The sequence below is a fragment of the Syngnathoides biaculeatus genome, chromosome 9 (assembly GCF_019802595.1).
Source record: "Syngnathoides biaculeatus isolate LvHL_M chromosome 9, ASM1980259v1, whole genome shotgun sequence".
Taxonomy (NCBI): Eukaryota; Metazoa; Chordata; class Actinopteri; order Syngnathiformes; family Syngnathidae; genus Syngnathoides; species Syngnathoides biaculeatus.
In genome coordinates, this window is record NC_084648.1 from 238151 (window position 1) to 251343 (window position 13193).

The 13193-nt window shown below is 39.7% G+C and overlaps 1 protein-coding gene across 1 annotated transcript in view; it reads right to left on the reverse strand.

Moving 5' to 3' along the window:
- Nucleotides 1-5829: 5829 nt before the first annotated feature.
- Nucleotides 5830-13193, reverse strand: part of shoc2 (SHOC2 leucine rich repeat scaffold protein) — a 35160-nt gene continuing 27796 nt past the window's right edge. The window contains exons 7-9 of the mRNA XM_061830721.1: nt 11149-11286; nt 10908-11025; nt 5830-6684 (exon numbers count right to left, since the gene is read on the reverse strand). Coding sequence (XP_061686705.1) covers nt 6476-6684; nt 10908-11025; nt 11149-11286 — 465 coding nt within the window. The 3' untranslated portion in view covers nt 5830-6475. The remainder of the gene's footprint in view (nt 6685-10907; nt 11026-11148; nt 11287-13193) is intronic.

A 13193-nucleotide genomic window follows, 5' to 3' on the forward strand; every position in this document is an offset into this window, starting at 1 on the left:
TTGCATCCAGCAGGGTAGTACTTGGTGTACGGGAGTGTCCCCCAACCACCTACCACCCTCACTGTGTACAGTATTTCCCCAAAACATGTGGGATGATTATGCATGTGGTGGGCGGCACAGTGAATCAGCTGGTAAAGCGTTGGCCTCACAGCTCTGAGGACCCGGGTTCGATCCCGGCCCCGCCTGTGTGGAGTTTGCATGTTCTCCCCGGGTTTTCTCCAGGGACTCCGGTTTCCTCCCACATCCCAAAAAACATGCATTAATTGGACACTCTTAATTGCCCCTAGGTGTGATTGTGAGTGAGGCTGTTTGTCTCAATGTGCCCTGCGATTGGCTGGTGACCAGTTCAGGGTGTCCTCCTGCCCTTTGACAGGTGGGATAGGCTCCCGCACTCCCCATGACCCTAGTGATGCTAGTGAGGATAAGCGGCAAAGAAAATGGATGGATATTCATGTGGTAAGAAAGTAGCATTCGATTTTGGGGAAAGAAAATATTTGATCCCTCCCTTACTACCCTCCAGGTATATTGAACAAAGTACATGTGCATTGTGGAGCAGACGCCAACTCCAGTACTCACTGGAGCAATATTGTTCCTTGTGGTTCGAAAATGCAATCAAACAGCACTTTCGTCACCACTCTGTAGTGGCTGCTGACGCATACTGGTTAGGATTTCAGGCTTTGTTAAAGAAGGACTAAACTCCCCCCCTCACATCTCAAACAATAAAATACATATTGAGAAGGGACCATTAAATAGTTAGTGTGAACACGAGGGACAAATGTATCAGCACACATTTGGGCACCTGGCTGAGTGTTCGAAAAGTCTCATCAAGGTCCTTTAAAAGAACATCCTGTGAAAAGCAAAGTACTGTACACTGGAAATTATAGCGTCAACTTTTCCCTCCACAGGATTATTATGATGACGTCTGTATTAGTCGAGTCAAATTTCGACTTTCCTATTTAGTCCCAACGGCGCATTAGTGGTTCGCATCTCTGTCTCACATCTGAGGTTTGTTGTTCCAATGTTGGTGCATGGAGAAGCAAAGAAAGGGAAGAAAAATGAAAAAAAATATTTTTTCTTTTATTTGTCATCCTAAACAGTGATGGTGTACAACAGAGTGGAAATGATCGTGATTTACAAACCCAGTTACAATGAAGTTGGGACATTGTCCGAAACAAATAAAAACAGAATACATTTACAAATGATGTTCAGCCTACAGTACCTTGTTAAAGTATTTGGCCCCCTTGAACCTTTAAACCTTTCACCACATTTCAGGCTTCAAGCACAGAGATAAAAAAAATTTTGTTTTTTTTTTTTTGGTCAAGAATCAACAAAAAGTGTGACACAATCGTGAAGTGGAATGGAATTTATTGGATAATTTAAACTTCTTTAACAAATAAAAACCTGAAAAGTGGGGTGTGGAGTATTATTGGGTGTCCTGTATTAATAGTTTGTAGTGCAACCTTTTGCTGCAATTACAGCTGCAAGTCGCTTGGGGAATGTCTCTATCAGTTTTGCACATCAAGATACTGAAATTGCTGCCCATTCTTCCTTGCAAAACAGCTTGAGCGCAGTGAGGTTGGATGGAGACCATTTGTGAACAGCAGTCTTCATGTCTGCCCACAGATTCTAGGTTGGATTCAGGTCTGGACTTTGACTTGGCCATTCTAACACCTGGATCTGTTTATTTGTGGACCATACCATTGTAGATTTGGCTTTATATTTTGGATCATTGTCCTGTTGGAAGATAAATCTCCATCCCAGTCTCAGGTCTTTTGCAGACTCCAACAGGTTTTCTTCCAGAACGGTCATGAATTTGGCTCCATTCATCTTCCCATCAATTTTAATCATCTTCCCTGTCCCTGCTGAAGAAAAGCAGGCCCGAACAATGAGGCTGCCACCACCATGTTTGACAGTGGGGATGGTGTGTTCAGGATGATGAGCTGTGTTGCTTTTACGTCAAACATATCGTTTTGCATTGTGGCCAAAAAGTTTGATTTTGGTTTCATCTGACCAGAGTACCTTCTTCCACACATTAGGTCTGTCTCCCAGGTAGCCTGTGGCAAACTTTCAACAAGATTTTTTCTGGATATATTTGACAAATGGCTTTCTTCTTGCCACTCTTCCATAAAGGCCAGATTTGTGCAGCGTACGAGTGATTGTTGTCCTATGGACAGACTCTCCCACCTCAGCTGTAGATCTCTGCAGTTCATCCAGACTGATCACGGGCCTCTTGGCTCCGTTCCTGATCAGTTTTTTCCTTGTTCGAGGTGAAAGTTTAGAGGGATGGCCGGGTCTTGGTAGATTTGCAGTGGTCTGATACTCCTTCTATTTCAATATGATTGCTTGCACAGTTCTCCTTAAGATGTTTAAAGCTCTTTTTTTATCTAAATCAGGCTTTAAACATCTCCACAACAGAATCTCGGACAAACCTGGGGTGTTCCTTTGTCTTCATGATGCTCTTTGCACTTCAAACAGAACCTTGAAACTATCACAGAGCAGGTAAATTTATATGGAGATTTGATTACACACAGGCGGATTCTGTTTATCATCATCAGTCAACATTGGATCATTCAGAGATCCTCACTGAACCTCTGGAGTGAGTTTGCTGCAATGAAATTAAAGGGACCGAATAATATTGCACGCTCCACTTTTCAGTTTTCTATTTATTAAAAAAGTATAAAATATCCAATAAATTCTGTTCCACTTTATGATTTTGTCGCACTTGTTGATTCTTTTGATTCTTGACAATATATAAATATAGACCCAAATTTGTGTTTGAAGCCTGAAATGTGGCAAAAGGTTGAAAAGTTCAAGGGGGGCAAGACTTTCATAAGGCACTTTATATTTAATTGAATACACTAAAGATATTTAATGTTTGAACTGATAAACGTGTTTTAGCAAATGTATTATGTAGACTAGATGTTAATATCCCTCTATTTATGCATTTTCGGCTCCAATGAGACTCTGTGGGATGTTCAAATAAGTGATGGCACCCTACAGGTTATCAAGTGGGCTTCCTTCTATCATCAAGTGTTTCGCTGATAGGCCCACGACACTCTCGAGAGGGTTCAGCAGTGAATCCCAGCATCCCAGGTTCAGCCCCTAGGTGCCATCAATTCTCCTGAAGGCCCCATTGGGGTCTTTCCTCTTTATCCACAGGCACTGGCTGGCCTTTTCCACCGCCTTGGAGAGATCTCTTACTGCCTGCCGATGGGCCTTCCCTCGGACTCCCATCTCTCTGAGTAGCCCGGATGTTGAGGAGAGTGTAAACCCTCTCCAGCCAACTTCCACCGGGCGTATCTATCCTCTGCAGCCTTGCTGTAGCATTTCAGCCGCAGTTCCTGCATACCTCAGCCGCTTCCGCTTATACGGCTCCTCGACTGCCCCCTCCCAGGGCACTGTGAGCTCGATGATGTAGACGAGCTTGAGAGAGGCAGACCAAAGCACTAGAGCTGGTCACAGGGTGGTAGTTGCAATCTCAGCTGGAAAGCAGAGCTTCTCATCCAGGTCTGTCAGCAGCTTACAGTCTTGCACACTGCCCAGCTGTCAACCGCTTTCTACAACCATTAACTTAAATTTTAAGGCTGCAACACATTCCCAAAATGGTTATGTTTAGCACTGCGTCACATCCCCTTTTCTTGGAACGACATTCAGTCGTTTGGGAGCTGAGGACACTGAACTCCTTTTATACCCAATCATGGCACGCACCCGTTGACTTGTGGGACGTTCCAAACAGGTGTTTGATAACCGTTCCTCAACTTTCTCAGTCTTTTTTTTTTTCCCCAGATGTCCCATCTTTTTTGGATTGAGTTGCAAACAAAAAAATTCCAAGTTAATAATTACTGTATTTGCTAAAAACAATCAGGTTTATCAGTTTCAACATTAAATATCATCTTTGTAGTGTATGAAATTAAATGTAGGTTGAACGTGATTTGCAAATCATTGTTGCCGCCCCAAATTCATTAGAATTGGGTTTGTATATCAACTCTCAATGTGCTTCTTTTGACATACATTTTTCTAACTTTGCTACTTTTGAAATCAAGCAATCACTAGCTCAGTTACTTTGAAGCTCAAGCAATCAGTAAAGTAAGTTACTTTTTTTTTTTAATTATCTGACAACACAGTTCACACCCATGGAACAACCAGAGTGAAAGTAACAAATCAAACATCCGCCAACTTGAGACTTGACAGCAGTTAAGAGCACATTTTCATATTGTCTTCAAATCATGGAAACACAGAGTTGAGTCCTAAATGTGGCACAATTTGTGCTTTTTTAGCCATTTATGTTGTTGCTCTGGCTGCTTGTCATGATATGAGCAGTACAATTAAGTGTTAATTACATACAGGTTTTTCCCCCCAACTCACGCTATCTTGAAAATGTAACAATTGCTTCCATTTATATATTTGGGGGAGTATTGTGTAACTATTCTGCTTTGCACCAAGTTCAACACCCCAAAGGCTGACAAATTGAGCATCAGAGTGCATTATTAGAGGACTACTGTATTTCTTCACCTCATATGATGATTGCCTGTGTTGATGAAAGGGGTGCACCACTTTCCAGACATAGTTCCACCCCTCAGAGGAAACAAAACCAGAGTCACTAAAACACATCAAGATGGTTCTGCATTTGGGGGGAAAAAAGTACCCCATACATTTCAGTACAAATCAATATGCAGGTGCTGTGGAAAGATGCGTGCCCAGATTTAAAACGTAGACAAAATTGTTAGGTTTGATTACCATTGTGGTATTTTTAATGTACAGTCACTCAAAATAATACTAAGTGAATACACATTTAGAAAAAAAAAAAACATTCAATGATATAAAACAAAAACGCTAAGCAAAAGTCATTTCACTTGCCATGAAGAAAGAAGCAGGATATGCATACGTTTACTGTTCAAGAGAGAAAGTTTTACTTAACAATGACAGGATAAAACCTCCTCAAAACAAAGTCGCTTCCTACTCCAAACCTGGAACATTAATTTCTTTCCAAGTGACCCAAACTTACAAGATAAGCTTACAGATCACCTACTTAATGAAAGAAAATGCCTCCATTAAAAAATGAACGATGAGAGGCTACTGTGTTTGTGTTGAACAGAGGATGCCAATGTTTTTATTCCAAAAAAGTGCATAAGAGCAGCAGCATTACTGGGACAGTGTGGGACAAAATATCATATTAAAAACAAATTAAATTAGATGGGACTTTTATTTAAACGACAAATTAAGGACATTGATATTAAAAAGTATGTCAAGGGATTAACTGCCAATGTTTTATCAAACCTTTTTTTTTTTTTTTTTGAGGCTCTGAAACACTCGCCAAGTGAAGTCCTTTAAAAATGTTTGATATGTTGGTCAACGATCAAGTGGATGACAGCTATGCAGCCCAACACTGAAGAGAATATAAAACAAGTAAACAGAACTAAAATTACACTCAAGGCAACAACCAGGATTTGTATACATTATATAAAAACATCGGTCATTTATCCCATAACCTACATTTCTTATCACACAACCGATGGGGGTGGGGTCACAGGGCACCACCCACACCGAAAAAAAGTCCAACTTGCTTTTTTTGATTGGTATTTTTCATACATATACATTACTAGCTTTACATTTGACAACTACTGCTGCTATTTCTTTAAAAAAAAAAAATCCAATTGCCCTATTTCAAAACTAATGATAGCGCTGAAATAGCAACACAAGTAAAAACAGCAGTAATAAGAAAATTTTGAAATAATTTATGTCTTTGTATTCTCATGGACAATAGTGTTTAGAAATGAACCACAGGATCACTCTAAACATAGGCACAGTTTAAAAAAAAATATAAAAATAAAACAAAAAAATAAAACAAAAGGAAGTACAAAAAAAGTATAAACACACCATCATTAGACCTTTGTTCTCTGTGGTCAAGAAGCAATTAACATCTCAAGAGAGCGAGGTTTATGTCAGAAGTGAAAACATCAAAAGAAGAATGACACCTTTAAATTATGGCAGCAGCAGTAAATGTGACGATCCAAAGACTTTTTTTTTTTTTTTTTTTTTTTGCATATAGCTGTATCCTCGCTCACATAGCAGATGCTTTTAATTACTGTAAATACATTGGCAATGGGAGCACGGTTTATATGATTAAAAGACTTGCCACTTAGCTCACAGTTACTCAATATAGAAATTCGTATATCTTCAGTTTTGGCAAAGAGTTTGGAATTTTTTCCTCCTGTACGATTTGAAATGGGAAGATGAGCGTGGGGTGATGAGGGTCCGTGAAAGACCGTAATGAAGTGGAGCAATGCAGTCTCGAATGTGTGTCCGTGTGTCTGCCCCAACGATGGAGAGAAAAATAGTCCCTTTTCTCTATTTGCCATCCATCTCCTCCTCCACTTTCCTCTCGACACCGATGGTGGGAGGTGGCTGACTTTACAGTGGATGACACACACACACACAACGGGATGGGCAAGCAGGTATGAGGGAGGGCTGGTCCTCAGACCATGGCACGGTAAGGTCCCTGCATCTTGAGGAACTGGATGATGAAGGAGGGCCCCCCAACCACAATCTGGGGCGGTAGGTGGCTGAGAGGACAGTTTTCAATGCTCATGATGGACAACTTGCTGCACAGGGCCAGCTCAAAGGGCAGGCTGTGTAGATTGGGGTTGTCATTGAGGTACAATTCCTCCAGGTTCTCCAGTGTGCCTTTGGAAAGAAACATGTGTGAGTGTGCATGTCAACATGTACGTATCATCCTGGAATTAACTGAATATACCACAAACATTTAAAAAAAAAAAAAAAAAAAAAAAAAAAACCTTGCAGGAATAAAAGTAGGTATCCATTACAACTATGAAAGAACCAGCCTTTTTCATTACACATCTGAAAAAGTGTTTCCTGATTTCTTTTTTGCTGCATGTCACACTTAAATGTTTCCCATCAAACAAATGTAAACAGTCAAAGAAAATACAATAAAACATAAAATGCAGTTTTTAAATGATATTGTGAGGAGGACTAATCAAAGTGCTAACTTGAATCTGATTGAGATATATAAAAAGGTGGTTCATGCTCCAAAACCCTCCAATAAAAATCCGAATATCTTTGTGCATGGATATGACGCGTTCTCCACTCATTTATTTTTTTTGTACAGACATTGAAGTGAATAATGTTATATGTATTTTTCATCATAATATCTATTTTACAATATATACAGGGATGTCAGTGGCACTTTGGGGAGTTCCATTAACGAGAAGCCGAATGAGTTACAGTTGCTGGACAAATTCATCTGCTTCTGAAGTGGTAAAAATGCTTTGTAACTGCTATAATGTCAGACATTCATCCACAAATTACAGGTTGGATACCTTAAAAATGTTGCTAGATAGCCATAAATCATCGGTAAACTACTTTTCTTTTCGGCTTGTCCCGTTAGGAGTCGCCACAGCGTGTCATCTTTTGCCATCTTAGCCTATCTTCTGCATCTTCCTCTCTAACCCCAACTGCCCTCATGTCTTCCCTCACCACATCCATAAACCTTCTCTTTGTTCTTCCTCTCGCTCTTTTTGCCTGGCAGCTCCATCCTCAGCACCCTTCCACCAATATACTCACTCTCTCGCCTCTGAACATGTCCAAACCTTCGAAGTCTGCTCTCCCAAATCTTGTCTCCAAAACATCCAACTTTGGCTGTCCCTCTAATGAGCTCATTTCTAATCGGTAAACAATGACCCAAAAAAAAAAATATATATATATATTTAAAGGTATTATAGTGACAAAAAAGATTTTTTCTTTTTAAAGAAAGTCTACATTCAAGCAAGATTTGTAAATCTGATGACAAGCACTGATTTATCAGAATAATAAAATACACTGATAGTTTGATAGCGTTTTTATATATTTGACTCATATTTTTATAGTATTTTATGTTGGTTTTTTGTCCCAACATGAAGACACCCTTTCACAACGGACTCAAAGCAAGGCACTTGGTTATCTTTTGCAACCTTGCCAGTGATGGGCCAAAACAGAAGTTGTGGACTACAAGGAGTCATTGTGAAAATGTAAAATGAACAATAGGAGGCACCCTGAACTGGTCGCCAGTCATTCGGAGGGCAGCCATCCAGACCATCACTGAGCGCGAATGGATCCCGTGCACCCCCATAAAAACTCTTTAAGCGAGTAGGTGTGGCATATTCAAGTGATCATAATGGTACCCACCTCTGCCTTCATGCGATCAAGGAAAAAAAAACCCTGCATGTAGGATGCTTCTCATAAATATTCTTAACCCAACCCCAATTCCAACGAAGTACTGTAAATAGTAAATGGACAGCACTCATATAGCGCTTTATCTACACCAGCAGTCGGCAACCCGCGGCTCCGGAGCCTCATGCGGCTCTTTCATCCTTATAATGCGGCTCTGATTGGCTTGGGAAAATAAATTACTAAATTTTTTTTTTTGTATTTAATTGAAGTGTGTTTTATTTGTGTTAGTTTTTATATTATTTTAGTTCTAAATTTGAAGATTATTGTGATCTTGAAATATTAAAATATTAATTAAATTATTTGATATTTTTTCGTCGCTCAAAATAGACGTCACACTGCGGAAGCGGGTATACCCGCTGAAACGCCGTCTATTTTGAGCGACTTTCAAGCCCGGCAAAACCAATGGAGAAATGTAAGAAAAGAAAAATATCTCAAGAAAATAGAACATTCAATGATGCCTGGGCAGATTCATTTGCATTTACCTCGGGCGAGAGTGGCCTACCAGTATGCCTAATTTGTGGAGAAAAACTGGCTAACAATAAACGGTCAAATGTCGCAAGACATTTTAACAATACACACAGAGCCTTTGCTGAAAAATATCCAGAGGGAGAAGAGAGGAAAAAAGCTGTTTTGGAAGTGATGCAGAAGGCTGACCGGACGAAAAATCAATTCAAGAAGTGGGTGAAGTCTGCAAATTCAACTACATATGCAAGCTTTGTGGCCGCTCAGGAAATAGGCAGGCATGGGAAACCGTTCACAGATGGAGAATATATGAAAGAATCATTCCTTAAGATTTCAGAACATTTATTTGCGGACTTTAAAAACAAAGACGAAATTGTGCAGAAAATACCTCAATTTATTCGAAAGAGACATTCAGACATTATTATTTTTTCAAGAATTCAAAATGTGTTCATTACATCGGTAAAATTTAATTTTCTCCGTAGCACTTCATAAGACATAACCACACTATAGTTGTTTATACAAAGTGTAAAGGTAAGAAAAAGCAATATATACAGTGTTATCTTCATTTTAGATAAGATAAATGGATATAGGGATGACGCCTCATGGCATTTTTCTGCTTTCATTTGCTACATGGACAATTTAAATTCAGCTTTTTAATTTATTTGAAAGAGACATTCATTGTTATTATTTTTCAAGAATTCAAAATGTTCAAAATGTGTTCATTAAATGAATAAAATGTATTTTTCTCTGTAGCACGTGGATTTCATAAGAAACATGCTGCGGTAAAGTAGTAAAAGTTTTTTTTTTTTTTTTCATTTTAGATGTGCAGCTCCCAGTGTTTTCTTTTCCGTGGAAACCGGGTTCAAATGGCTCTTTCGGTGTCAAAGGTTGCCGACCGCTGATCAACACCATCACAGTCCCCAAAGCACTATACTAAGCATCACATTCACCCATTCAGACACAGATTCATACACCAATGGTAAATTCTGCCGTGCAAGGCACCAGGCAGACTGGAAGCAAATTAGGGTTCAGTATCTTGCCCAAGGACACTTCAACATACAGACCGTCAGAGCAGAGATTCAAACCAGCGAGCCTTCTGATAGTGGATGATTTGCTTTACCCACAGAGCCACAGCTGCCCTAATGTTGAATGGCATAAAGTGGAAAATTGTGCTGTGGTCTGACAGGTTTACATTTCAAATTGTTTTTGGAAATCATGGATGTCATGTCTTCCGGGCCTAAGAAGAAAAGGATCATCCAGTTGATACCAGCACAAAGTGATGGTATGGAGGTTCGTGCCCAGGGCACCTGTGATGGCATCATTAATACTGAAAGGTACATAAACGGTACATGTATTGACGCAACGTGTTGCCGTCCAGACAAGATTTTATTTTTTTTAAGGGACGTGTGTGCTTTTTCAGCAAGAATATGACACATTCTACAAAAAAAAGAAAAGAAAAGCGCGGTTTCATAGTAAATGAGTTTAAGTACCATACTGGTCTGCCAGCAGTACAGACCAGTCTACTTTAGAAAATATTAGGCACATTACGAAGCTCAAAAATATGACATCAACGCGCTAACAGAGCCGGTTTAAAAAAAACAAACAAAAAAAACATACCAGTAAAAATCCCTGAGACCGGCATTTACACGCTAGCACAGCGCTAACAAGGGCCAGACCAGTAAAAGTCACTTCCTTGGCACATATATTCCACCGGCCTCACTCTTACCTTTTCCGCTCAAATGCCCCCTTGCGGCCGTTAGAAAAAAATGCACAAATTAGACGCATCACCGCAAAAACCACAGGGTTGAAAACGTGTAAAAAAAGTTGTGACTTATAGGCCGGAAATTATGGTACAATTTTGAGCATTTATCATTAATACTAGGGTTTGGGTTAGTTGTATTTAAACCCCTACATTCAATACATTTGAATTTAATCTTTAAAATCTCTTTTTTTTTTTTTTTTAAAGGTATGATTTGTAACAATACGACAATACAGTTATAATCAATCATTATCTAAATTGAGTATATTGAGTATAACTTGCTCCGCCACGACCAATCAACCAGTGGACAGGTCAAACGTGATATAAATTTTGGACTGTTGAGCCCTAATGGCCAACTCTACTGTTACTCAGGGAAGAGTGTCACTGAAATCTACGAGGTTATGATGAAATTGAGTGAAGTGGCAACCAGTAAATACAAGTAAGGAAATTAAGTATTTACCAATCTCCTCGGGAAGATGTTGCAGCAGGTTCTCCCCCAAACCCAGATGAGTCAAGTTGGTGAGGTGGCCAATGCCTCTGGGTAATGTTGTCAGCTGGTTATTTGTCAACACCAATTTCTAATGAATTTAAAGTGCAAGAAAATGACAAATTAGAAAACATCTCTCGAAGCTAAATTTTGCTTTGGACTTCAAGGTTTTCTTTGAATGGTACTTAAATAGAAAAAATAAGTGTAAAGTTACCTGTAAATCCTTGAGATACGCTATTTCATTGGGGAGACATTCCAACTTGTTTTCCTCCAAGTCAAGCTCCCGAAGCTTTCTCAAATTGCCGATACCATGCGGTAACTTTTTCAGAAGATTATTGGACAAAATTAACACCTGTGAACAACAACGAAAAAAATCCAACTGATTTATACGTGGAACATAAACCTGCATCATTTATCGCATAAGGATAGTCATCGTGATGTATGTGTGCACAAAAGTCACATTGCAGGTCCTCCATGTGTTCACCTCCAATTCCAAGGGTACCTAATAGGGTTGCACGCTGTAACATAAGCATGCATGATATCTTGTTTGAGCAGCATCATCACGATGTATGTGTGCAATCATCAAATTGGACGCTTTAATGCAATGTTGGCATATTGTATTATACCGTGAATCAACTATAATATTAAAAGCAACATGTAAGGTTCCTGCCTGGGCAAGTAAAAAAAAAAATAATGAAAAAAGGAATACATCTTTTGTATTTATTACTTCACTTGTCAGAGTGAAACTAAGATGTAGATCCATTCAGAAAAACTGCGCAAATGGGAGTCAATGTGAGATTTTCTAATACAATACACAAGGTACTTAAAAACAGAGGAAAAGGAAAAATTATTTGTATCAAAATGCTTTTGTTAAAGTACGATACAATCACAATGTGATATAAAATTATTTTGTAATAGGGAACAGATACAGTGAAGAAAATAGGCATTTGTACACTCTGCTATATTACAAGTTCTCACAATTAGAAATCATAGAGGGGTCTGAAATTTTCATCGTATGTGCATGTCCACTGTGAGAGAGATAATCTAAAAACAAGAATCAACAAATCACAAAGTACGATTTTCTAACAATTTATTTGTGTGCTACAGCTGCAAATAAGTTTTGGAACACCTGTCTATCAGCTACAATTCTGAGCTGTTATGCCGCCTTTAAAAGTCCTCCTCAACTCCAAGTATTATCCTGAATCAGATGCACCTGTGTGAGGTCGTAACCTACATAAAGGCACCTGTCCACCCCATACAATAAGTAAGACTCAAACTTGTAACATGGCCAAGACCAAAGAGCTGTCTAAAGACAGCAGAGACAAAACTGTACAACTCCACACGGCTGGCAAGGGCGACAGAGAAATTGCCAAGCAGCTCGGTGAAAAAAGGTCCATTGTTGGCGCAATCATTAGAAAATGGAAGAAGGTAAACATGACGGTCAATCTCAAACAAGTGGAGCCCCAAGCAAGATATCACCTCATGGGGTCTCAATGATCATTAGAAAGGTGAGAAATTAGCCCAGGACTATGTGACAGTACTTGGTCAAAGACCTGAAAAGACCTGGGATCACGATTTCTAAGGTGACTGTTGGTAATACACGAAGCTGTCATGGTTTGAAATCATGCAATGCACGGAAGGTTCCCCTGCTTAAACCAGCACATATCAAGGCCCGTCTCAAGTTTGCCAATGACCATTTGGATGATACAGAGGAGTCATGGGAGGAAGTTTTGTGCTCAGATGAGACCAAAATTTAACTTTTTGGTCATAATTCCACTTACTGTGTTTGGAGGAAGACGAATGATGAGTTTCATCGGAAGAACACCATCCCTACTGTGAAGCATGGGGAGGTTTTTCTGCACACGGGACAGGACGACTGCAGTGTATTAAAGAGAGGATGACTGCGGCCATGTATTGAGATTTTGGGGAATAACCTCTTTCCCTCAGTTAGAGCATTGAAGATGGGTCGTGGCTGGGTCTTTCAACATGACAATGACCCGAAGCAAACTGCCTGGAAAACCAAGGAGTGGCTTCGTAAGAAGCATATCAAGGTTCCGGTGTGGCCGAGCCAGTCTCCAGACCTGAACCCAATAGAAAATCTTCAGAGGGAGGTGAAACTATGTTTCTCAGCGACAGCCCAGAAACATGATCTAGAGAAGATCTGTATGGAGGAGTGGGCCAAAATCCCTCCTGCAGTGTGTGCAAACCTGGTGAACAGCAAACCTTTGGCCTCTTTAATTGCAAACTAAGGTGACTGTT